The sequence below is a fragment of the Nuphar pumila genome, chromosome 15 (genome assembly GCF_984573655.1).
Source record: "Nuphar pumila chromosome 15, dmNupPumi1.hap1.1, whole genome shotgun sequence".
NCBI classification, from domain to species: domain Eukaryota; kingdom Viridiplantae; phylum Streptophyta; class Magnoliopsida; order Nymphaeales; family Nymphaeaceae; genus Nuphar; species Nuphar pumila.
In genome coordinates this window covers 3,092,026-3,114,974 of record NC_143263.1, presented here as the reverse complement: position 1 = coordinate 3,114,974, position 22,949 = coordinate 3,092,026, and the positions used below count along the sequence as shown (strand labels likewise).

Below are 22,949 nucleotides of genomic sequence, written 5' to 3'. Positions count from 1 at the left end.
TAATTTCGGAAAATGGATTGGCATTGAGGACTGGGCACGGGAGTCCCTACTTTGAATCCGTGCAAACTGCTCGAGCTTCTCTTGCAACAAGAACGGCCACTGCATGTCGATTGGGGGATAGATCGGGAACGGCCCTCACCGGGCCTTCCCCAGTCATTGAACAACCAACTCATAACTGGTACATACAAGGAGAATATGACTGTTTAGTTAAAACAAAGCATTGTGATTATCCCTCCTGAACTTATATGGTATTCAACCCAATTAGACTCCATTTTGGATTTTGTAAGCCAATACCATATCTGATTATGGTTGGATACATATACATTTTGAATTTTTGCTACTGAATATGATAAATATTTAGATTCCATGGATATTAAATCTGGATAACACATGACTTGTGTTGTATTTCTAACAAAATATGGACAGTTTTAAGCAGATATAGATCAAAATCAAACTAACAAAACAGTGTTTGATTCCTAATCAAATAATATAGTAACTCAACCTGACGTATCATATTCATCATGAAAATCAATAGATTTTATCCACTTTCAGCTCATCCATGCTCGGGGCAGAGAGGACACTCGCCATGTCTCCTAAGAATGAGTTAATAAGTTCGGGTGGAGTGTGGAACCTGGAGAAAACAACTTTGACATAGTGGAACAGGGTTCATACTATAACCAGATATGAGTTTATAATATATTACATGGAGTAATGTATAGGTTCCATCCCATACCGTTTCAAACCTCTTTAAAAATATGTACTTGCATGTGTTTTTTGCTTAATGCAAACATATAGCTCGTTAAACATTACTTATCTACTAAAAAACATGTTTTGAATCAAATCGATTTACGAATCCTTGACTTTAAGCTAATTAAATTATTCGCTTAATATGAACCATGGTTTTAATGTTGAGCTAAAACCATTCCAAATATAAAAAATATATATTCAAACTAATACATGTTTTTTACCAAATAGAGCATAGAGATCACACTCATGGGTTTAGATTAAGTAAAAACACATGCAAATATGTGTTTTAAAGATATCTAAGACAATATGGAAGATAAATGGTATGAAACTTACACATTACTCATGATATAAAAGTCATACGTGAATATGTAATTACATAAACTCTTCAAAGGTTCGGCACCATGTTGGATCAAGCAAGTCACACCAACAAATGTTGATTCAACCAATCACTTGCTAACATTAATAGATTGTAATCATACAAATTTTACCCTAATCGGCATATGCTTAATGGGATTAGTTCATAGATAGACCTTGATTCAAATAATTGGGTTAAATCTTGTAAAGCCCTGAGATTTTCTAACCCTTGAAAAAATATATGAAAATTATAAATTTTCTTTAACAATTTCAACTTGGTTTCAAAACCTCGGATGGGTTACATCTAAAAAGATCCAATAACCATCTTGATAAAAATACCATATTATTCAAAAAATTCATTTATTTTTTAACAAAGTATTTGATTGAAAACCTTCACAAGATTCTCAATCCATTTACAAAAAGAGCAGTTTGAAGATAGTCATACTCAGGTCAAATGCTCATTAAAAACTAACAAAAGGGTAAACATTAAATTATTAGTATAGTAGAGTTAAATCATTAAATTGTTAAAATAAGCATATGACAAACACTTACTTCGCCAGCCACACCATTTTCCACATCTTGTGTGATTCGAGAGTCAATTGTATTGTCTAAGAAAATATTGTCCAGTGACAGAATTGGAGTTTCCAACACTCAAGAGTTGCTTCTCCTTGAGTCTCAGGTTGTAATGAACATAAACTAGATCATTCAATCGTTTTTGCTGCTACCTATTGCACCTATTTGTATGCACTTCTCAAATGTACTCCGATTGCGCTCGCATCCACTGGAGGAACAAATTTGGCTAAGGTTGCGTATTGCAATTTTTTGCAATTCCAGAGTACATCCCCCATGTTCTTCCCACCATATTGCTGAAAAAATGAATAATTAACTATAAATCAATACTTTTATGAAACATTGAAACAACCATCAAATTACAATCTTACTACTTGGTGGAAATTGAAAAATTAATACCAATATAAAATTACAAACACAATATCTATGCACCTGATAGTTCTTTGTTTACCAAAATTTGAGGTAGCACGTGTAAATTTTTTTTCTAAAGAAAATTATTAAATCAACAAATAATTTTCAGATTCATGTTTTATGAATAATTGAATAAGTTTGAACTTTGAAGTTATATACAAAACCAAAAATGTACTTGAAAGGTTGCAACCGAATGCAGGTTTGCTTACTTGTACATCTTGATGAGAACCGGGTCTCATTTGGACTTTTGATCACTTAGCATTGCCTTACATAGCATAATAATAGCGTAAACAAGTCCAACTCTTCTTTGAGTTTATTCGCTTGAATCCCAAGATTTATTGCTTTTACTCAACATAAAAAAAAACAAGGAACTACCCTTATATGCCAATGAGTCAACTATGTTGGAAGCAAAGGGTTGACTCTAGTGGCAAAGTGTTATAACACATAGAGGAGGATGGACTCTTTGTGTGCAAAGGGTTGATTTATTCAGAAGGGTCGACTCTCCAAATTCTAGGAGTCTTCTAATTGCAGAAGCACATAAGGGTCAGGGTTTTCAACCCAATGAGGGTCAACTCTTTTTTTTTGAGAGTCGACTCTACTGAAGGCAAAGGTCTATAAGCGAAGCGGGTTATATGTTCCCCCCGACCAGGGCATCTGATGCTCGGGGGTCCAAAAAAGCACCACATATTTAAGCATGTGTGTCTCGTATCTCCATGTTTGTCAGCATTAATTAGCGTTTGAGTTTGATGCGATTGCAAAGACTTAAGTACCCTCTCCTCCATTGGTGCAAAAAAAAATGACGATTCTAGAAAAGGAGTGGTTGTTAAGACTTAAGTGCCCCGAAGATGATTATTTAAGAACCAGTCTCTGCAATGCAGGATTATCCAAGAAAGAAATCTCTCCTGGAGGAGGCCATGAACATCAACCCTCTCACTCTCTCTCTCCCTTCTCTTTCTGCTTCTGTGCACATCCAGCAGAAAATCCTACATTGCTCCATCAAGAACCGACTGACCTGCACATTGACTGTTGTGGAGCCTGATTCAGAGTTTTTACCTTTACAGGAGGAGGGTTTGGGAGCTCCTCCCAGTGTGGGTGACATCGTTTAATTAAATGAGTTATGGATCCTGATTCAGAGTTTTTATCCTTACAGGAGAGTGGTCTGGGGGCTCCTCCCAGTGTGGGTAGCATCATTCAAGTTGATGAGTTGTGGAGCCTGATTCATAGTTTTTTGCCCTTACAGAAGAGGGTTTGGGGGCTCCTCCCAGCGTAGGTAGCATCATTCAACTTGATGAGTTGTGGAGCCTGATTTAGAGTTCTTGTCTTTACAGGAGGGGGGGGGGGGTCCGGGGGCTCCCCACGGCGCGATCAACGGGCGGGGGTCCAGGGGGGGCCATGCCCCCAGAACCAAATTTTTTTGGGCCTTGTATAATTTTTTTATTTTCTTTCCCTCTTTTAACTATCGAAAAAGAGCAATAAAGCATTTTGTTTAATCGTGGGGCTCATGTTTTCTTCGGTTGTTTCTTGCTCGAGGTTTTCGTAATACCCCTTCTCACGATTTTTCTATTTTTTTTTTCTGTTTCTTTTCCACGATTTTTTCAATGACTCTGCTACAACGATTTTTAGTGTTGTCGGGTCTCCAACGAACCTCGACAATACTAGAAATCGTTGTTGGAAGACCGAACAACACTATAAATCGCTGTGGGGCTCGTTGAAGACCCGAAAACACTAAAAATTGCTGTAGCAGAGTCATTGAAAAAATCATGGAAAAGAAACAGAAAAAGAAAAATAGAAAAATCGTGAGAAGGGGTGTTACGAAAACCTCGAGCAAGAAACAACCGAAGGAAACATGAGCCCCATGATTAAAAAAAATGCTTTATTGTTTTTTTTCGATAGTTAAAAGAGGGAAAAAAATAAAAAAATTATACAAGGCCCCCAAAAAAATTTGTTCCGGGGGCACGGCCCCCCTGGACCCCTGCCCGCTGACCGCACAATGGGACCCACGCCTGGGGGAGCCCCCGGACCCCCCCCCCCCCTTCCTGTAAGGGCAAAAACTCTAAATCATGCTCAACAACTCATCAAGTTGAATGATGCTACCCACGCTAGGAGGAGTCCCCAAACCCCCTCATGTAAGGGCAAAAAACTATGAATCAGGCTCCACAACTCATCAAGTTGAACGATGCTACAGTCAGTGTGCAAGTCAATCGGTGTTTGATGGAGCAATGTAGGATCATCTGTTGGATGTGCACAGAAGTAGAAAGAGAAGGGAGAGAGAGTGAAAGGGTTGATGTTCTTGACCTTTTTCAGGGGGAACTCTTTGCCTCCCTTGATTTCTTCTCTAGAGATAGAGAGAGAGAGGGTTTTACACTGTTTTACGAAGAAGGAAGAAGAAGAAAATGACGATGAAAAGTTCAAACAAATATTTTTGATGGATCAGGTTCGTTTCGCCGAATGACCATCGGATCGTCGGCTAAGGTTTGTTTCGCTGTGTAGACTTTGAAGAGTCAACATTATCCTCGACTTTCTGGATGAAGGACATGTTTGTCCTTTTTTTGAACCGTTTGTTTTCTTTTTTTAAATGAATGATATTTTTGTCATTTTCTCAAACCGTCATTTTATGGCAAAAATAACAAGAAAGGGTACTTAAGTCTTTGCAACCGCACCAGACTCCAATGTTGAGTGATGTCAACATACACGGGAATACGAGCCCCATGTGCTTATATACGTGGTGCTTTTTGTGACCCCCGAACACAGACGTGGGAGTCAGTGAATCATCGAGGGCGAACATACACCACCCTCCTGTCTATAAGAACCAACCAAGGTTGACTCTTGACAAGGGTTGACTTTTTCATTATGAGAGTCGACTCTCTGTTTAGAAGGTCTACTCTCTATCAGTTTCAAGGTTCCAGGCTTATAAGGGGTTGACTCCTATTTACATGGGTCGACTTCGACTTTCGGGCCTTCTCTGTGGCTTGATTTTGCTAGGGTTAACTTCTGCTAGCATTACGGGCCTAGTTCTTCAAGGACTCAACAAAATTGCTTGATTTCACTATCCGCTGGTTAGGTCAAACCCCAACCGTAAGTCAACTCTTTAAAGGGAGGGTCGATTCTCAGGCTGCTAAGTAGATCTCTTTTAAAACAAATAATGCAAGGGTCGACCCTAGGGTCTCTTTTCCTAAAACAAGGGTTGATCTCTTTTGGGCAAAGGTCCCCAAGACCTTGTTAGGGTGTTCCATTTCAAATTTGTTTTTGATGAAATAAACACCATCCTCTTCAAAATTTTGATATGAACCACAACCATATACTTTGAAAGTTTTAAAATATGCCATAAAAATTTCATTATCTCTAAAAATTCATGAGCATTACATACCTAGTTCTACAACGGGTCAGGTGCTTGACCTATTAGGGTGTACCCAAACTCATTCAAATAACAAAATGTCGGGTTCGAATTTTTCCAGAGTCACGAAAATGAAAATCGTAACCCAAATCTCTATGATTCTCGAAGCTTACTTTTACATAAAATACATATAAACCAGTTGAGTTATGTTTGTACTGGACAAAAATCATAACCCAAACCCCGAATGTTATTTGGTTCAGTACTTTTTTGCCCGCAATAGTAATTCAGGTTGCGTCAGAGGTACCTGATACAAACCTGACCAGATGACAACGCTAGTCGGATCACAATTTTAGTAATTTATTGAAATGTTAGGCATCTATCTTAAATACTTGAAACTTGAGGTGGCTAAACATAAATTTGATATACGTTGTGTGCTTATGATTAAATTACTATTTATCTTAAAGTTGTGTGGATGGTTTTGGTTCTTTTAATAAATGGTGCTTATGTGATGTTACCTGGTGGTACACACTTATTGACATTGATCTAAGCTCTAAATGCAAAATTAAATCTTTGGATCATGTTTAATATGTTCTGTTTATCATTTTCTTGTGTTGATCGAAATAGGTATGTCATAGACCACCCTTAATGTTTTAAAAATAAGATCTTATGATGAAACTTTTAGCATTAGAAAATAAATCATGCTAAACACATTTGTAATGTTAGATCTACCATTTGGTGGCTAGATACATACAAACAAAAACAAGAGTGTGTGAATGATATCAATATCATGGTACCGAATCACCTTACATTTATTTCTTTAATAAATAACGGTAATTCTAACGGTGATTGATTTGGACTTTTGGAAGTCATTTGCTTAACTGAAAAATTGTAAAACCTAGAAGTTTGGGGTACACATGAATTAAACCTGAGCATCTGGTGGGCATTTGAAAAATTCTCATTCATATTTTTTTTAATAATCATTTCCCATTACTCAAATGGTAAACGCCGTTAAAATTTTTCACTGGCCAAATGATAGTGGGTGGAGAGAGAGAGAGAGAGAGAAGCACCGAGAAAATGGCAGCGAGGGCGGCGATTCTCAGGCACCTCCGCGTCCCGATCGCGGCCGTCCACCGGCCGGTGTGGGGCCTCTCGGCTGCCCGATGGTATCACTCCGACGATCATCTCGACAAGCAAGAGGTCATCGACCGCGTGCTCGACGTCGTCAAGTCCTTCCCCAAGCTCGACCCGTCGAAGGTACTCCCCCCAACACCCTAACCCTATCCCTGATTCCAGATGGGAAAAGGGGGAAAAACCCTAAACCCTAATCCTAATTTCGGGTACTGTGCCTGATTTAGGTGACCCCCACGTCCCATTTCCAGAAGGATTTGGGGCTGGACAGCCTGGACGGCGTCGAGATCGTGATGGCGCTGGAGGAGGAATTCAAGCTCGAGATCCCCGACAAGGAGGCCGATAAGATTGATTCGTGCGAGTTCGCGATCGAGTACATCTTCAACCACCCCATGGCCAGTTGACGGAGTCCTCGGGTTCAGAAACTAGGGTTCTCCAGTTTCTCTTCTTTTTTTGTTGGTTTTATGTTCGTGATTTGGTGTTTGACAATGAACCATGGCGAAATTCTCTCCGATCGATGGTGTCGGTGAAATTCGATAAATTGAGTTCGAGGTTTGCTCGGATAAGAGGACCTTTCTGTTTCACAATCGAATGCTGAGGATTCTGAATCGAATGGATGGCTAGTTTTGATGGAATTCGTAGTTTAGACTGAATTTTAGGTACAATTTAGCTGTTTTTTCCCTATGTTGTTCAGAAAGCATGTGAAAGCTTGGTTGATGTCTTATAAATCGAATCGGTTGCTCGAAGTTTAATTGTTTTTTTTTTCGATGCGTGCGTGCGTGCGTTTAAAGCTAAATTTAGGCATGTAATGATTGTTTGCTGTTGGTGATGTTTGAAACATAGGTTGGATACTTGAATTATTTATTCTTTTTCTTAATTTACTTATTAAGTGCAGAAATAAAAGGGAAAAAATTGCATCTGTTTGTGAATGGTCAGTGCGATTGAACCTTGAAATTAAGGTTGTCATTGTTCTCAGTTGTCTTGTGATTTTTGTTTCAATTGGGTTTTCCTTGCTTTCAGGTGAAGTGCAAAACAGAATTCCTCACCTCGTTTCATCATCTACTCAAGTATGAAAAATGTCTAAACCCTTCCAATCAATAATAAGCTTCAACTGTGGTGGATGCTTCAGAGGGCACCGTAGCAATATTTGACTGTCGCTTCACATTTATGCTTAACATTGACCAGCTATTGGTGGAAACTGAAAACCAACCATTAACTGAACACTTGAACTGTTTTTAGTCCATATGAATGCGACTGGAAACATAGATAGGGAGTTCCTACTGGTAGCTGGAGCCCATTCTAGCCCCACAAGATTGGAAAACGGGATGTAAGGGATCTCTCTAACGGACGTGATCTCCTGCAAAATTCAAACAGGCCCTTCCAAATTCTTACTCTTTATCAAATATTAAAATGCATTTAGGAATATAATATCATTTCTTTACAAGTATATTACTAGTTTTTGAAATGTTGCAATGGTGTTCTATTATATATAGGCACATTAATATATTTACTCTTCACGATCCTATTATTTACGTTTTGATAAACACTTCTGTTAGCTGATGTAATTTAGTTCCCCATTTCTGGTTAATTTGGTCTAGTACAACATAATTTTTTGTGGAAGCTTAGTGAAAAAATTCCAAACGTGTTTTCCTTCTTAAGATAGAAGTGTTCTTTCCTTCATTTTCCCATTGAAAACATGCTTATTAAATTAAAAAGGGGCAATTTCATCAATAAACTGAGTATTTCTTAATCATATTTGGCATGGAAAAAGAATGAAGAAAAGCATTCATAAAATGGAAGTGTTTTATCCTCCATTTTCCTTTAAAGATCATCTTATAAAATGGAGGGAAACAAAGTTCGTGGTTAAGATCTCATTTGGAGAGTAACTTTTATGACTTTTTCTTCCCCTACTTAGGAACAGTATCTTCATTAGTCCTCGAGTTTCCTGACCTAGTATTTATGCTTGGAATGGTCTTGACAAGTTGTTTTACTGTACTCACTTATCTTCCATGTAGTGTAAAAACTGCTAAACTGATACTATGACATGATTTTTATGTGTTAACCTAGTTTCCTTTTTATGATGCTGTTACACTAAATTGATTATTATTTTTTTCTTTTCCTCAAGTATTTGGACTGTTCTTGATCTTTTTGTCATTGTGAAGTTGTTTCATATCAATCTTATGTTGGAATTAACAAACACAATGACTTACAGTTTTAGTGTCTTGTAGTCATACATGGTTTTCTATATTATGATGCCAAGTGGATAACTTTGGTAAAACTATTTTATCCAACATTAGCTTGGTAGTTTTAAGTTCTAATATAAATCAGGATCGCCTTATGCTAGAAGAAACTCCTGTGAGTTTTTCATATTTACCAAAATTTCTGCATCAGATGCATGACATGGACCTGCTTGCGCTTCTTTCAGTGTAACACTGGCTTGGCCATGTTGGATCACTCTATGGAAATTGTCCAGTCACTTGATTTTGGGACCAGTAACGCTCTAGGTCAAGTTCTAATTCGGCTTTCTGTGTTTTGTTTGGTTTGTAGCTTTGAAGGGTTGTGTTCTATGTGTGTTATTTTAGCCCATTATCAACTTGTCGCCTGCAAACTTGCTATGAGGTGTAGTAGTTTGGATTTTTCTTTGCTTACCAAATATCCTTTATATATGCTTCAAAGGAAACTAGACATGCCTAGTAACCTATAACACTACACACACAGAGAGAGAGAGAGAGAGAGAGAGAGAGAGAGAGAGAGAGAGAGAGAGAGAGAGGCAGTTGCATGGATAAAATCATGAGATTGTAGTGAATTTTTCGCTCATTATAAAATTACATAACTGCCGATAATCATATTTCAACGCCAACTTCAACCTGCCCCAACAATTTTCAAATAACTACCAATAAAAAGCATATTTCAACCCCAACTTCACCCAGCCCAACAATGTTCAAAAACGAATACAGGAAAAAAAAACGTAGACAATTTACAAAATGCAAGTCAACACCCTATGTTACACATGATCAATGCCTAGTAGCCTATAACACCTGCTCCTCAATGCTAGGAGCAGTTCCAGATGCCACTCAAAACACGACGGAAGTCGAGCATGGTACTGTAGCAACTTTTCTATCCGCAAGCTCAACTTTTTCTGCTAAGGTTGAACTAATGCTTCATTATCTGCACAAGGTGGCTGAGGTTATGGCTGGATACAAAATAAGATGAAAGCGATGTGTCCGTTGCTTTAAGAGGTGGACCACGTAGGGCAGGGTGGTCATGGGCCTCACTCGGGGTTTTCCTCGCTTCAGAGAGGATTCCTCGTCATAAAAAGAAATATTACACTATAATTCTCATCCAAATTTTATGTTCTTAAAAGTTTTAGAATTCTAGTTAACTGGAACACAAATTGCAAAAGTAATACCAGAATAAGCTGATCTCTATCATAAGTGAGTGGCGTCAAAAGTTTTTTCCCATACTATGATCAATTAAGTTACAGCTTTAACAAAATCTTCCCAGTGGAAAGGCGTTGTCATACAGTCTTAGGGAAAAAATACCAAATTTAGATGACTTTGAGAGAGAGAGAGAGAGTACTTAATGTTGAGAGGATTTTTTCTCTAAGCACACGTGTGAAACTGTATGATATAATTTTCACTTCAACACATTGGACTGACAATTTGGTAAAAGAAACCAAGTCAAATATTTTTATAGTAAAGGAAATTGAGAAATGTCAAATTGTCAATAGCCAAAAAATACATAGATTGAACACCAAACACGGAGGCAGGAAGAAGTTGCCTAGCTTTTTCTTTTCAAAACTCCAACTATACTTTCCCACCAATTCCCCAAAAACCATGGACACAATCAGATAGAGAAAAAGGGACTTTCGAATTCAGAAAGAAAGAGGCTACCGTTATCATGGTTTAGACTATTTAAGATGACCAACTTTGGTTCTTCATTGCTGGTTTAAGCTGCCAGAGTGTCTTCTTCTTGTGGCTATGGGCTACTTCGCATTTTTGGCTACTGTATATAGTTTTCTGTTTCTTAGTATGCCAAGAATTTCTTCAGCAACAAAAAGTGCATATAAGTTACCAAAATATCGCATCATAGTTGCATGAATCAGTGGCGTAAAGTGGCTCAGTGGCGTGGACATGAACGATTTCCTCTTGTCTGATCTGCTCATTGTCAACAAATTAGCCAGAAGTTCACCACTCAAAGGTTTTCATGAACTAGAGCTCCATTATCATGGTGTGCTGGTTATCGTTGCTTACAGGTTATCATACAGTATCTCTATGCCTTGAATTGCTTATCACAGGTAGCTTCAGATTTTCTTTCCCCTATAAGTTTGACGGTTTGTTTGACCCCAGGGTGTTGCCTACATGGCCTTGGGCTCATGGATAGGAAGATGGCATATCTTGAGTTCGAGCCCCCTTGTAGGCACTCCCATAAGGCAAAGCTGGAGACTTCCTGGGGGTCAATGTGGGTGTCACGGTTTTAGGCCACCGGTATGGCAGGCAAAACCAGCACAACCAGTTCTCTGATTCCAGAAACAGTTTCTCTATTCTGCATGGAGAAGAGAAAAAGTTTGGGGGTGCATTTGTGTGCTATGAAAGGAAGCTAGAACAGTGTTGAGCCGCCCTGTTGAAACTCCCAGGTTTGTTTATACCACGTGTGGCCTGTTTATGGAGGAACGGCTCCTTTCCAATGCACGCAGATGCGCCCTGAATCACTTGGAACTCGAGGAATTGCTTCAAACAGGATGCTTCAGCATAGATTTGCAAATCCCGTTGCTGCTGCTGCGTACCATGCGCTAAATTTTCACTTGTTACACCAGGGCTTCCATTTTCTAGCTTGGCATATTGACATACTAAAGCAATCCAGTAAGATCGCTTCTTGGGGATTATATGATTTAATCACCCACCTATTGGTGTTTTATCGGAACCATGATACCATATATGGTTCGGTGCACACTCTTGTTTGTATGGATCTAGTCACCAAATGCTAAATGTAACCGTGCAGATGTGTTAAGCATCATTTATTTACTGTGTGGGAAGGCCTCATCATATCTAATACACTATAAGATTATTTTTGGGAGGGTGAAAAATCAATGGCTCACAATTCATGAAGATAAAGGCTGGTTTAAAATATTATGTTTGAATCAACTTTAACACATGAATATAACAAATAAAACATGCTAAACATGATCCAAATGTTAGATTTTATTTTTTGGCGCTTAAATCTATGTAATTATACACATTTCCCATTTCACATGAGCCTAAAAATGTCTTGTTTGTTGTTTCCGTCGCCAGACATTTCCTATTTTGATATTTTCATTACCTTTTATGGCAATCTTGGTTCAAACGCTGGTATGGAGGTTTGCTTCAGGAGTTTTATCCCAGCAGACTCGGCTTGAGGTTTGGCAACCTGGCTCGTGATTGGGAAATCAGATTTTTTTGGTACTGGTTTCTGGTTTAGATGTTTGGCAATCATCCCTTTCCTCTGTGTGTGTGCACTGCGCTCCTGATGATTGACCCTCAAGGTCTCAGAATCACTCAGAAACAACTTCCTACTGATATTAGTACAGCATATTCACAAATAGAACATTTTTACATGCATGTTAGCTGTTTGCATATCAGACCGGTCGGCGGCTAACCAGGCATGCAACCCAAAATAACGAGCAGAAAACACACACACACCACCACCACTACCACCACCAACATTACATACCCGTTACACACCCAAGGAACAGGCCACTATGTCAACCCAAACGAAAGAACAGAACCTAAAAACCTGCCAAACTCGAGCCACCCCGTTTCTTGAAAGCCAGGCAGACGTGAGCGAGTGTGTATAACAAATTAGAGGGAAAAGGAAAAGGAAAAGAAATAATTATGTAAGAATGAAACAAAGCAGCCATTCTGCCCAAATCACAATTGAGCCATGGCCGTGCTTGCTGGTTATGTATTTCTCATGCTCCTGTTAAAATTAAAAAAAGAAAAAGAATTTGAGTAAAATCCCAGTCAGGCAGCTATTACTTGCTAGGAAAAAGGAACTTGAAACAATAATAATAATAATTTTAATAGCTTGTATGAGAATGGGTTCCTCACCATCTTTCTTTTAAATAGCTAGACAGTAATTTATTAAACGATTGATTCAAAGATGCAATCTGTGGTGCTTTGTAACAATCAACTAACACTTCATTTGAAAGGAAAAGGAAAAAGAGGGATATCTTAGCATGATATCCAACCAGTTCAGAAATATCTAGGCTTGAAGTCTTCCACATCAGTTGGCGGGACTGGACGACAGCACACTAATTTCTGGTTGAATTTTTACCAGAATTAAAGTTTAGTTTCTTATCAACCATTGATGTACAACCTGCCAGAAGGATATTCTGTACTGCGGTCCACATTCTATAGCATATCTAATATCTTGGTCATTCTGCATTGCTTGCTCTATTTTTAAAATTTCTTCCTAAAAGGTCTGAGATCTACTTTAAACTTCAAAATTGGATCTGGATAACTTGGATCAGCTGGCCATATCCATTAGAAACTTCCTGATTCTGAAGTTAATTGTGTCTAGACAATGCTAATTGGACATGTGCCTTGGGGATATGTGTTATCCTTTGGTGGTAAAAGCACCTACAACAACAACAACAACTACGCCTTCATCCCAAAACAATTGGGGTCGGCGATATGAACCAAAAAAGAAAATCATTCTGGGTCTTCCACATGAATCCTTCTCCTCCAATCCTTTCTATCCAATGCCATGTCCTCAGTGAGGTTCAAAGTATTCATATCCTTTCCTATCATCTCCATCCAAGTCTTCTTAGGCTTACCCCGACCTCTTTTAACTAATATTTTCCCATTTCTCCATCCTTCTAACTGGAGCATCATTAGGCCTTCTCCAAATATGTCCAAACCACCGTAAACGATTCTCCCTCATCTTATTTTCAATGGATGCAACGCCTACCTTCCTACGTATCTTCTCGTTTCGAATCTTATCTTTTATTGTATTTCCACGCATCCATCTAAGCATACACATCTCAGCTACACTCATTTTTTGAATATGATGTCTCTTAGCAGCCCAAGATTTTGTACCATATAGTAAAGCGAGCCTAATTGTCGTCCTATAAAACTTTTCCTTCAACCGCAATGGCATTCTACGATCGCACAACACTCCAGTTGCACTTTTCCATTTCATCCATCCAACCTTTATCCTATGATTTACATCTCCATCACTTTCTCCATACTTTTGAATGATAGATCCCACATATTTGAAACAGTCATCCACCGGTGTTTCTTGCTCACCAAGCTTCACTACACTCCCATTACTACTTCATTGCTTACTAAACCGACATTCCATATATTCTGCCTTACTCTTACTCAACTTAAAACATCTTGCTTCCAATGTTTGTCTCCATAATTCTAACTTAGCATTAACCCCAACTCTAGACTCATCAATCAAAATCATATCATTAGCAAACAACATACACCACGACACATTTTTTTGAATTGATCTCGTAAGCTCATCCATCACTATAGCAAATAGGAAAGGGCTTAATGCAGCTCCTTGATGTAACCCAACCGTTATAGGAAAATTGGTTGTCACCCCTTCACAAGTGCAGACATTGGTTACTACTCCTTCGTACATATCTTTAATTATACTAATGTACTTGAGAGAAACACCTTTCTTCATCATTGTCCACCAGAAAACATCCCTAAGTACTCTATCGTATGCCTTCTCCAAATCAATAAAAACCGTATGCAAATCTTTGTTCCTCTCTCTATATCTCTTAATAAGTTGTCTAAGAAGATGTATAACTTTCATAGTTGATCTTCCAAGCATAAAACCAAATTGATTCTCCGATATCATGACAACCTTCCTCAACTTATACTCAATCACCCTCTCCCAAAGTTTCATAGTATGACTCATGAGTTTTATACCACGATAGTTTGTGCAATCTTGTATATCACCCTTATTCTTATATAGAGGCACCAAAGTACTATTCCTCCACTCATTAGGCATCTTATTTGTCTGCCAAATCTTGTTAAAAAGATTTGTCAACCATTCTAAACCTTTCTCACCCAAGCATTTCCAAGCCTCGATAGGTATACCATCTGGGCCAACTGCCCTTCTTGATTTCATTTTCTTCAAAGCCTCTGCAATTTCTTTCTTTTGAATCTTGCGCATGAAGTCACGATTCATCTCATGAAAATGAATGAAGAAGTCTCCAAGATCCTGAGCATGACTTCCATTAAATAGCTTATCAAAATAATCTTTTCATCTCTCCTTAATCTCCTCATCTTTGACTAAAACCCTTTGCGTTCCATTTTTGATACATCTAACCATACCCAGATCCCTCGATTTCCTATCTTTCATCTTTGCAAGACTATAAATATCATTCTTGCCCTCTTTGGTATCCAACTTGTCATAAACTTCCTTATATACCTTATCCATCGCGTTTGAAACTACTTTTTTAGCTTCCTTCTTTGCTATCATATACTTCTCCAAATTCTCATTATCATGACTCTTAGATTTCTATAACACTCTATTTTAACCTTAATAGTTAATTTGACATCCTCGTTCCACCATGATGTATCCTTACCTAGCGGTGCACTGCCTTTAGACTCACCCAATACCTCCTTAGCCACCTTTTTCATGCCACCCGCTATCTTACTCCACATTGATTCTTAATCCTCCTCGAGACACCAATCAACTTCCTTAACTACCTGCTCTACAAACATTCTTTGTTTAGCTCCTTACAGTGCCCACCACTTAATTCTAGGATCTATCCTATGTCTATCCCTTTTGCGGCATTTTCTAATTCTAAGATCTAAAATTAAGACTCTATGTTGTGTAGCTACACTTTCTCCCGATATAACCTTACAATCGATGCAACAACCCCTATCTCTCTTTCTAAGTAGGAAAAAATCTATCTGACTCGTATTAACCCTACTTTTAAATGTTACTAGGTGAGACTCGCTCTTCCTAAACCAAGTGTTTGCCAAGATCATATCATAGAACAAACCAAAATCTAAAATCCTTTCTCCACTTTCATTTCTTTCTCCTATACCATAGCCTTCATGGATGCTCTAAAATCCATCTCTGCTAATGCCTACATGTCCATTAAGGTCACCGCCGCTGAAAAGCTTTTCTCCATAAGATATCCCTTGTACTACTCCATCTAAATATTTCCAAAATTGACGCTTAATGAAATCATCTAAACCTACTTGAGGTGCATAAAAACTAATAATATTAATAATATCCATACCTAATACTAATTTAATAAGTAAAATCCTATCACCCTTCCTACGAACCTCAACTACATTATCTATAAACTCATGACTAATAACAATCCCTACTCCATTCCTATTCCTATTTATTCCTGTATACCAAATCTTATATCCCTAAGGTTCTATCACTTTTGCTTTCTCATCTACCCATTTGGTCTCTTGTAGATATAAAATATTCATCTTTCTCCTACACATAACATCTACTAACTCTACCAACTTACCGGTTAAAGACCCTATGTTCCAAGTGGCTAACATAATTTTATGGTCTTGAACTATCTTCTTTACCCCCACCCGTCCAACAAAGTGAGGGAACCCTTGCCTATTTGACACCACACCCAGGCGTCGGAGTGACGCGTCGCTTCTGGGTGACGACCTAGCAACCCTTGCCCATTTATCACTGCTTCCAGGCCTATAGAGTAAAGCACCTAAATATCCTAAAATAAAAACATTAGCTTAGTCAGGGTTTGACTAGATTTTGGTTCAGCTCAGCCATAGACTCGATGGTTAATAAATTAAAAATGGAGCATTAATTTTCACAAAAAAACATGCAAAGTACCATATTTCATCTGAACATTCTGTAAACAATGGGAGACAAGTTAATTGACACCATCATCCAACAAACAATGGGATAAATGTTAAAAGAACAGTATATCTCTTTAGCAGTTCATAAGGACAACTTCAACCTATAATATATGATGATGTAGGTGAATATTTTCAAGACCAGTTATCTCAACAATGAATACCAAACAAGTGAATACCGTCTGATTTCAAAATTTGACATTAACCAACCAGCAATCAATATGAACTTCTAGACTAGATTTAGTCCACACTCTATAATTTTGGAATTCTAGGAGATGACTTCAAAATGAGACTGTAAAAGCTATTCTACCCATAATAGAAAGGATTTCAAACCTACAACGAAGTGAATTATAACAAAGTCAGCATGGATAGTATATTGTACCTCCCAGGAAGCAGTTGGGAGCTATTTACAGGTCCTTTTAAACTCCCAAGGCGATGGGCCCTTAGATCACGTCCCTTCTCAGTTCTAATCGCAGCTACTTCCTTTTCCATGGCAGCTACTTCTCTTCGCATTTTCTTGGCCTCAACCTCCATTGCTTTTGTCAAAGTCTCCACCTTTTTCGCTAGCATCTGTTTGAAGATAAAGTCCAAGAGACTGGCATCAGGGGTAAAGAGACAGCTTATGGAGGGAAAAAAAGAAAGGATTACAATATAAACAAATCAATAACCTCAATCGCATCATCCTTGTCCTTGAGGCTTTGATCCTTCTCATGACTAGACTTCCTCAAAGTTATGACCTCTTTTTGCAACATATCATACAGTAACCCAGGTACATAATCATCAGGATCTGTATTTGCTGTCTCACTTGGTTTCCCATCTGGGTTGTGCTTCCAAGTGGTATGGGTCTCATTATCCCTAACCCCATCAACTTTGTTAACTGGAGAGTTGGACCCTGTACCATTTGACAAAAGCTTGGCTCGGTCCAACGGCCGACTGCCTCCATCAAATGACTTTGAAGAACCCTTGGCATGCTTCAATACTGTGGTGACACTGTTTGAAGTTGCAGAACCATAATGAGCTACAGGGGTTCTCCTTGATGAAAAGCCATTTGAAGATGTTCTCGCCAAATTTTCTGCTCCACCAAGTGACTGTCGTCGTGAAGGACCATTACTCACAGTTCGTCCATCAAATATTCGGGCATTAACGTTTGATGAAGCCCTCAAGCTTTCTTCCAAAACTTTGAGTCGTAATAGATATCTCTCCTTTGCAAATAGCACACAAGAGAAACAGAAAATAATCAGAAAATTTCATGCAGAACAAAATAGAAACACCACTTGCAAAATAATACCCACTTTCAGCTGGGCTTCAGACTTTGCAGTTCTTTCTACTATAGCAAGTTTGTCACGAAGCTGCTGCATTTCCCCCTAAAGAGAAAGAATAAACTTATAATTCACGAGTAAAAAATGAATCCTAAAGGAATTATTTCTTATCAAGGGGGGAAAAGTATTTACAAGGGAAAACTTTTTGAAAATTTCATTTTAGACCTGCATAAATCTTCTTTCTTCAAGCCATTGTTTTACAGGCATTACTTTGTCATTGGAATCTTTCCATTCATTTGCAACTACCACCGCTACCCGATTTGCTGTAACCTTTGCACGAGCCAATTCCCGGTCGAGAGTTTTTCTCTCTTCCTGTAGAAATAGGAGAAAGGGAAAAAGGGGAACTGCTATGACCATTTTCTAATCAACTTCTAATAGTGAAAAAGAAGCGATATTTCACGTGCATAACATTTCAAGAGGAGCAAGACATTCTTACATTCATCTCCTGAACCTTCCGCTGGTAATCACGCACAGCATTTGCAGCTGCACCACCAGAAAGAACAGCCTCCTCAAGCTCTCGAACAGTTTGACTCAGTTTTTCAACCTCTGCAACCTTCTGCCTGAGCAATTTATCCAGAATCTTATTTTCCTCCTGGCACATGGGAGGCCAAGAAGTAAGACAATAATGGACCATAGGTTCAGTATGGATGGACTCTGCTAACCAATGGAATCAATGTATAGATCACACAAAAAGGGAAATAGGAAGAACACCTGGCAAATCTCAATTTGTTTCATCAGTTCTTGGTTCTTGTTTTGCAAATCATCAACCAAAGAGGCCTTTGCCAATGCTATCTGAACAGTTCTCTCTGCTTCAAGCAAAGCTGCTTCTTTTGATTTCGTAAGTCGGTCAAGTGCACGGTTGTCATCCTGCAGCTTGGCAGCCTGGAACGAGGACATTTATTAACCACTACACTAGAACAAATACATTTCTATATGCCAGAATTGGTGGCATACAACACCAAGAAGCAAGAACAATTCAAAGCAATGCAACCCACCTCCAGCCAAGCAAGTTTAAGTTCTGCTTCCAGTGGTGTGATGATGGCCTCAATTGGAGGCATTTCATCATCCTTCTGAGCAGAATGGACTCTTCGAAGAGTTGCTTCCGCCGAAAACTGTGCTGCCAATGCTGCTTTCTTCTCATCATTTAACTTCTTGATCTCAAGATTCTGCAGGAAATGAAATGCATATTATGTAGGATTGAACATAAACTGAAATATTCATCCAAATAGATAACAGACAGTTTCCATCAAGAAACAAACAGAAATCAAAAGATCACTTACCTTGTTTTCAAGAAGAGCTTCAGTTGTCTTCAGCTTATCATCCACCTTTTTCAGCTCATCTGTAAGCTGAAAGCAAAAAATGAGAAGACAAAAACGGGAAATTGTTATGCATATTCAAAGTGAAAAGGTTAAAAGAATCAATGATTCAAGACCTAGAAAAAATCTTGATAATAATCACCTTGAATAACAAAGACTACTCTCACAAGAGAATGTAAAAGATTTTATTGTTGAGGTTGGGGAGAATCAAAGAGACAAGAGATTTAGAAAAACATGATGACTCAAAGCTATAAATCATTAACAAATATCATGAGTCTGTCGCCCTCTCTTTCAGATGTTAATGAATGGTTAAAAACTAAAAAGTATAGCCAAACACGTAGGACATTTTGTGGAAGCTGGCTGTTATTCAAAAGAGGGGACGATGGAGGAAAAGGAATGGAGGGGATGACGGTTGATTTTACAGATTTTTAGCCAAGAGACCAGTATTATGATTGAATCAGAAAGACCAGACCTGGTGCATAAGGTGTGGCGGTTTCTGGAAGGCCAAAACAGGGTAGGAGATATTCCTGTACAGCTAGGTCAAATTTTGTACAGTTACAGAAATGTAAAAATAGCAAAAGGAAACAGTTATACCAATTTTTTGGCCAAGTAGCTAGCGAGATTAGCTAGGACGGGGATGAGGAAAGTCTGGAAGACCATCCCCCTGATTGGTGACCCCATGTAGAGGGTTGATTTCAGTTGTAATGTTAATGATGTTTAAAATTCAATGAACTGGTAGGGGTCTGCCAAACCTCAGCTTGCTTACCGAAAAAATAAAATAAAAAGTATAACCAAACAGCTGAATGAAGAGAAATGTGTGCCTCTAATTGCAATCTGTTATCTAAATGGAAAACTTCCATAGTTTGATTGGTCTGATCCCAGGAATCCAGGGCAACAGTATGTTCCATCTCCCCAACTAACCAATAGTTAATTATTCAAAAATATCATCAATATAAGAAGTCAGATATTTCAGGTAAGATCAATTTGGTTCGGACAAAGAACAACAAAAAGTATTTGATGTTCTAAGAAGTATAGATATCTTGAATATTTTTACAAAAACAGAGGTTTAATGGTTTCTACTTGTAAATCTAGTTCTTTATAAAATGATAATATTAGCAAATAACAAACTACTACAACAAAAGGAAAAATAATGACATTAGTTGGTGATGTTTTCAGTGGTAAGAACTAAGAACAATGGTTGTAGCCATAGTAGTAACAGCAGCAATAATAAAAAATTAACAATGATAATGATGGATAATAACAACAAAATGACTGTAAAAAATAAAACCTACTTCTTCAACAGCTTTTTCCCTTAGACGTTCTGATAATTTCAATGCCCTGATTTCTGCCTGGGCTTCTCCCAACTCCCTATCCTTATCTGCACAGAAAGGAAAGTCGGGGCACAGCATTAAAATCAGATGCAACACACGCACGCACACATGCAAACAACCCAAAATACGTGCAATCTGTGAACTGTGACAAAGAGACAACTAATCTTCGTCATGAAATGTGCCACACGAAATTCGAAGACCCACTGGCCCTAACCTGTGCACAGTTTTCACCCAAAACCTGCGCAACGAATACAAGGCCAAAATATGAAGACCCAGTGACCCTAATCGGTGCAAGTTGATCAAAAAATCTGCGAAACCTGACATGGGACCTATCCATCCAACGTCCACCTACCTGACACTGGAACCTATGAATTCCAATCTATTATTTGGATAAGAAATACCAAAGACAAGGATCCGGTTTTATTTAAAACAAAAAAACAAAATCAGATAATGCAAGTAACCACTAAAAGTCATTTTTTGGAAAAAAAAAACCGAAAAACAGGAAAAGAGAAACCTAGCAACGTCAAGAAATTGAAAAACAAAGAAAACGGCTAAAAATAGCAACAACCTGCGAAAAATCCTTCAAAATAAAGAATTCAGAACTGCAATTAATAATAATAGAAAAAAGATAAATCAAACCTCAAAATAAGAAAATCCCCCTAAAAACTCGACAGTTGAAACCAATTCAAAATAAGATATTGCAAAAATTCGGACCTACCTTGAATTTCAAATCAAGCTCACATCAGAAACCCTAAAATTCGCTCACAGACTGACACTCAATCTCTAACTACACAAAAGGGGGTAGAAGCAGCTGCATTTGGACGAGCAAGGAGGGAAACTATGAAACCCTGAAACTAGATCTATCTAAAAAGTAGAGGAAGTCTAAAAAAAAATCCACAAACCAGACAATGTAATTAGGAAAACAGAAAATGCAAGTAAATTCCTTCAGAAAAACGAAAACAATCGGTTAAAAAATACGTAAGCAGAGCAAGAGCCCAACGAAAATGGCACCTTTAACTTCGTTCTCGAGCCGATTGAGCTCCATCTTCACCGGATCCGAGCCGTGCAGCAAATTGATGAAGTCCTCCGCCTCGGAGCCGGATCGCAGATGCTGAGTCTTCTTCCTGCTCCTGGAAACACTGAGGAACGGCTTCGGCGTCTCGACACCCCGATCGTTCCCTCCGTTCTGCAAGTCCGCCATCGGAAAACCCACACAGAACCACGCGGAAACCCGAAAAAACCCTCGAACCTCACTTAAAGCATCAAAATCGAACCAAAAAACCCTAACAATCCTATTTACAAAAGATGTTCTTTCTAAAGAGATTCGGCAGTACGTAAGAGGAGTTGTATCGATGAAGTAATGCGAAGCTAGCTTATCTAGCTAGCTCGCAGAGCATCCACAGCTGGCGAACCGCCATCTCGATCCACCCGCACGCAGAACTCATCGGAAATCGAAAACCTCCAGAAATCCCGATATAGTACCGGAAGGAACCCCAGAAACCGACGGAGAAGCGGGTCGGGAACCGGAAATCTTAAAGGATCAGAGGGAGGGAGGGGCGAAGAAGAAACCGGCGATCAGATTCGGCATTCTACCGGAGAGACGGAAACCCTAGAAATCCAGAGAAGCCCTAGAAAGGATTACGGTTCGCAGGAGAAACGGAACCCTCTGCAAAAATTTTTACAAACGGAGAGGGTGGGGAAAATGCAGTTTTTTTTTTTGTTATTTTTTCTTTCCCGCAAACAGGAAGAGAGAAAAAGAGCCAGCAAAAATGAAAAGCGTAAGGGAAGAGTGAGTGTTATATTTAGCGGGGAAATTTGAGTGAGTTTAAATCGGCATATATATATATATATATATATATATATATATATATATATATATATATATATATATATATATATATATATATATATAGAGAGAGAGAGAGAGAGAGAGAGAGAGAGAGAGAGTAATGCGATGGTGCTGCACTTTTTGTCGTTCTCCGCTCTTTCAAAACTGTTTTTTTTTGTTTTTTTTGAGTTTTTATCATCAAAGACCATAAATGTGATATATAGGTTTTGTGTAGTGGATACGGATTTTTCCGATGATTCAAAACCAATGCCTACGAAGGCATCAATTTTTCTCGGACACATAAAAATATATTTTTTTGTTGAAAACATGAACCGAGTGTCGATCATGTTAAACACATCTAGCACCTCAGATCTATAATAAGTCTAACGGGAAAAAGGGGCATAATATGTTCAATTCTTTTATATATATATATATATATATATATAGCACACTACAAAGGAGGGTTGTATGCTGCATTCAAGAATCCCATAAAAACTTCATTCGAGGAATGGGACAGACCCCATCATTTCTCAAAGACAATAGCTTAGGGCCTTAATGGTATCACTTGGATTTGGGACAATTGCTTAGGGCCTTAATAGTACCACTTGGATTTGGAATGGCTCACGATTTCGATAGCTATACCAGTGTTTTGGAGGAGATCTCCCGAAAATTATTTAGTGCTCATTTTGGTCAACTATCCATCATCTTTCTTTAGGTGAGTGGCATGTATTTTCATAGAACCCATTTTTCCAATTATGAA

The 22,949-nt window shown here is 38.4% G+C and overlaps 2 protein-coding genes across 2 annotated transcripts; one reads left to right on the top strand and one right to left on the bottom strand.

Annotated features, from left to right (window-relative positions):
- The first annotated feature begins 6,437 nt into the window (after positions 1-6,437).
- LOC149814144 (acyl carrier protein 1, mitochondrial-like) lies at positions 6,438-7,128 on the top strand. The gene is made up of 2 exons (XM_089989076.1): positions 6,438-6,670; positions 6,772-7,128. Exons 1-2 carry the CDS (start codon positions 6,446-6,448, stop codon positions 6,946-6,948), a joined length of 402 nt encoding a protein of 133 aa, XP_089845202.1. The 5' UTR covers positions 6,438-6,445; the 3' UTR covers positions 6,949-7,128.
- Positions 7,129-12,078: 4,950 nt separating this feature from the next.
- On the bottom strand, positions 12,079-22,137 carry LOC149814143 (microtubule-associated protein 70-1-like). The gene is made up of 11 exons (XM_089989075.1): positions 21,373-22,137; positions 20,323-20,408; positions 18,995-19,060; positions 18,710-18,880; positions 18,426-18,596; positions 18,151-18,306; positions 17,880-18,026; positions 17,688-17,759; positions 17,064-17,597; positions 16,778-16,965; positions 12,079-12,499 (listed from the first exon to the last, which is right to left on the bottom strand). Exons 1-11 carry the CDS (start codon positions 21,560-21,562, stop codon positions 12,481-12,483), a joined length of 1,800 nt encoding a protein of 599 aa, XP_089845201.1. The 5' UTR covers positions 21,563-22,137; the 3' UTR covers positions 12,079-12,480.
- Between the last annotated feature and the right edge of the window lie 812 nt (positions 22,138-22,949).

Coding starts and splice junctions, on each gene's coding strand:
- LOC149814144 (XM_089989076.1), top strand. CDS start 6,446: ATGATAGTGGGTGGAGAGAGAGAGAGAGAGAGAAGCACCGAGAAAATG. Junction 6,671..6,771: donor CCAAGCTCGACCCGTCGAAG/GTACTCCCCCCA, acceptor TGCCTGATTTAG/GTGACCCCCACGTCCCATTT.
- LOC149814143 (XM_089989075.1), bottom strand. CDS start 21,562: ATGGCGGACTTGCAGAACGGAGGGAACGATCGGGGTGTCGAGACGCCG. Junction 19,061..20,322: donor GGGAAAAAGCTGTTGAAGAA/GTAGGTTTTATT, acceptor TTTTGCTTTCAG/CTTACAGATGAGCTGAAAAA. Junction 16,966..17,063: donor ACAAGGATGATGCGATTGAG/GTTATTGATTTG, acceptor ATCTTCAAACAG/ATGCTAGCGAAAAAGGTGGA.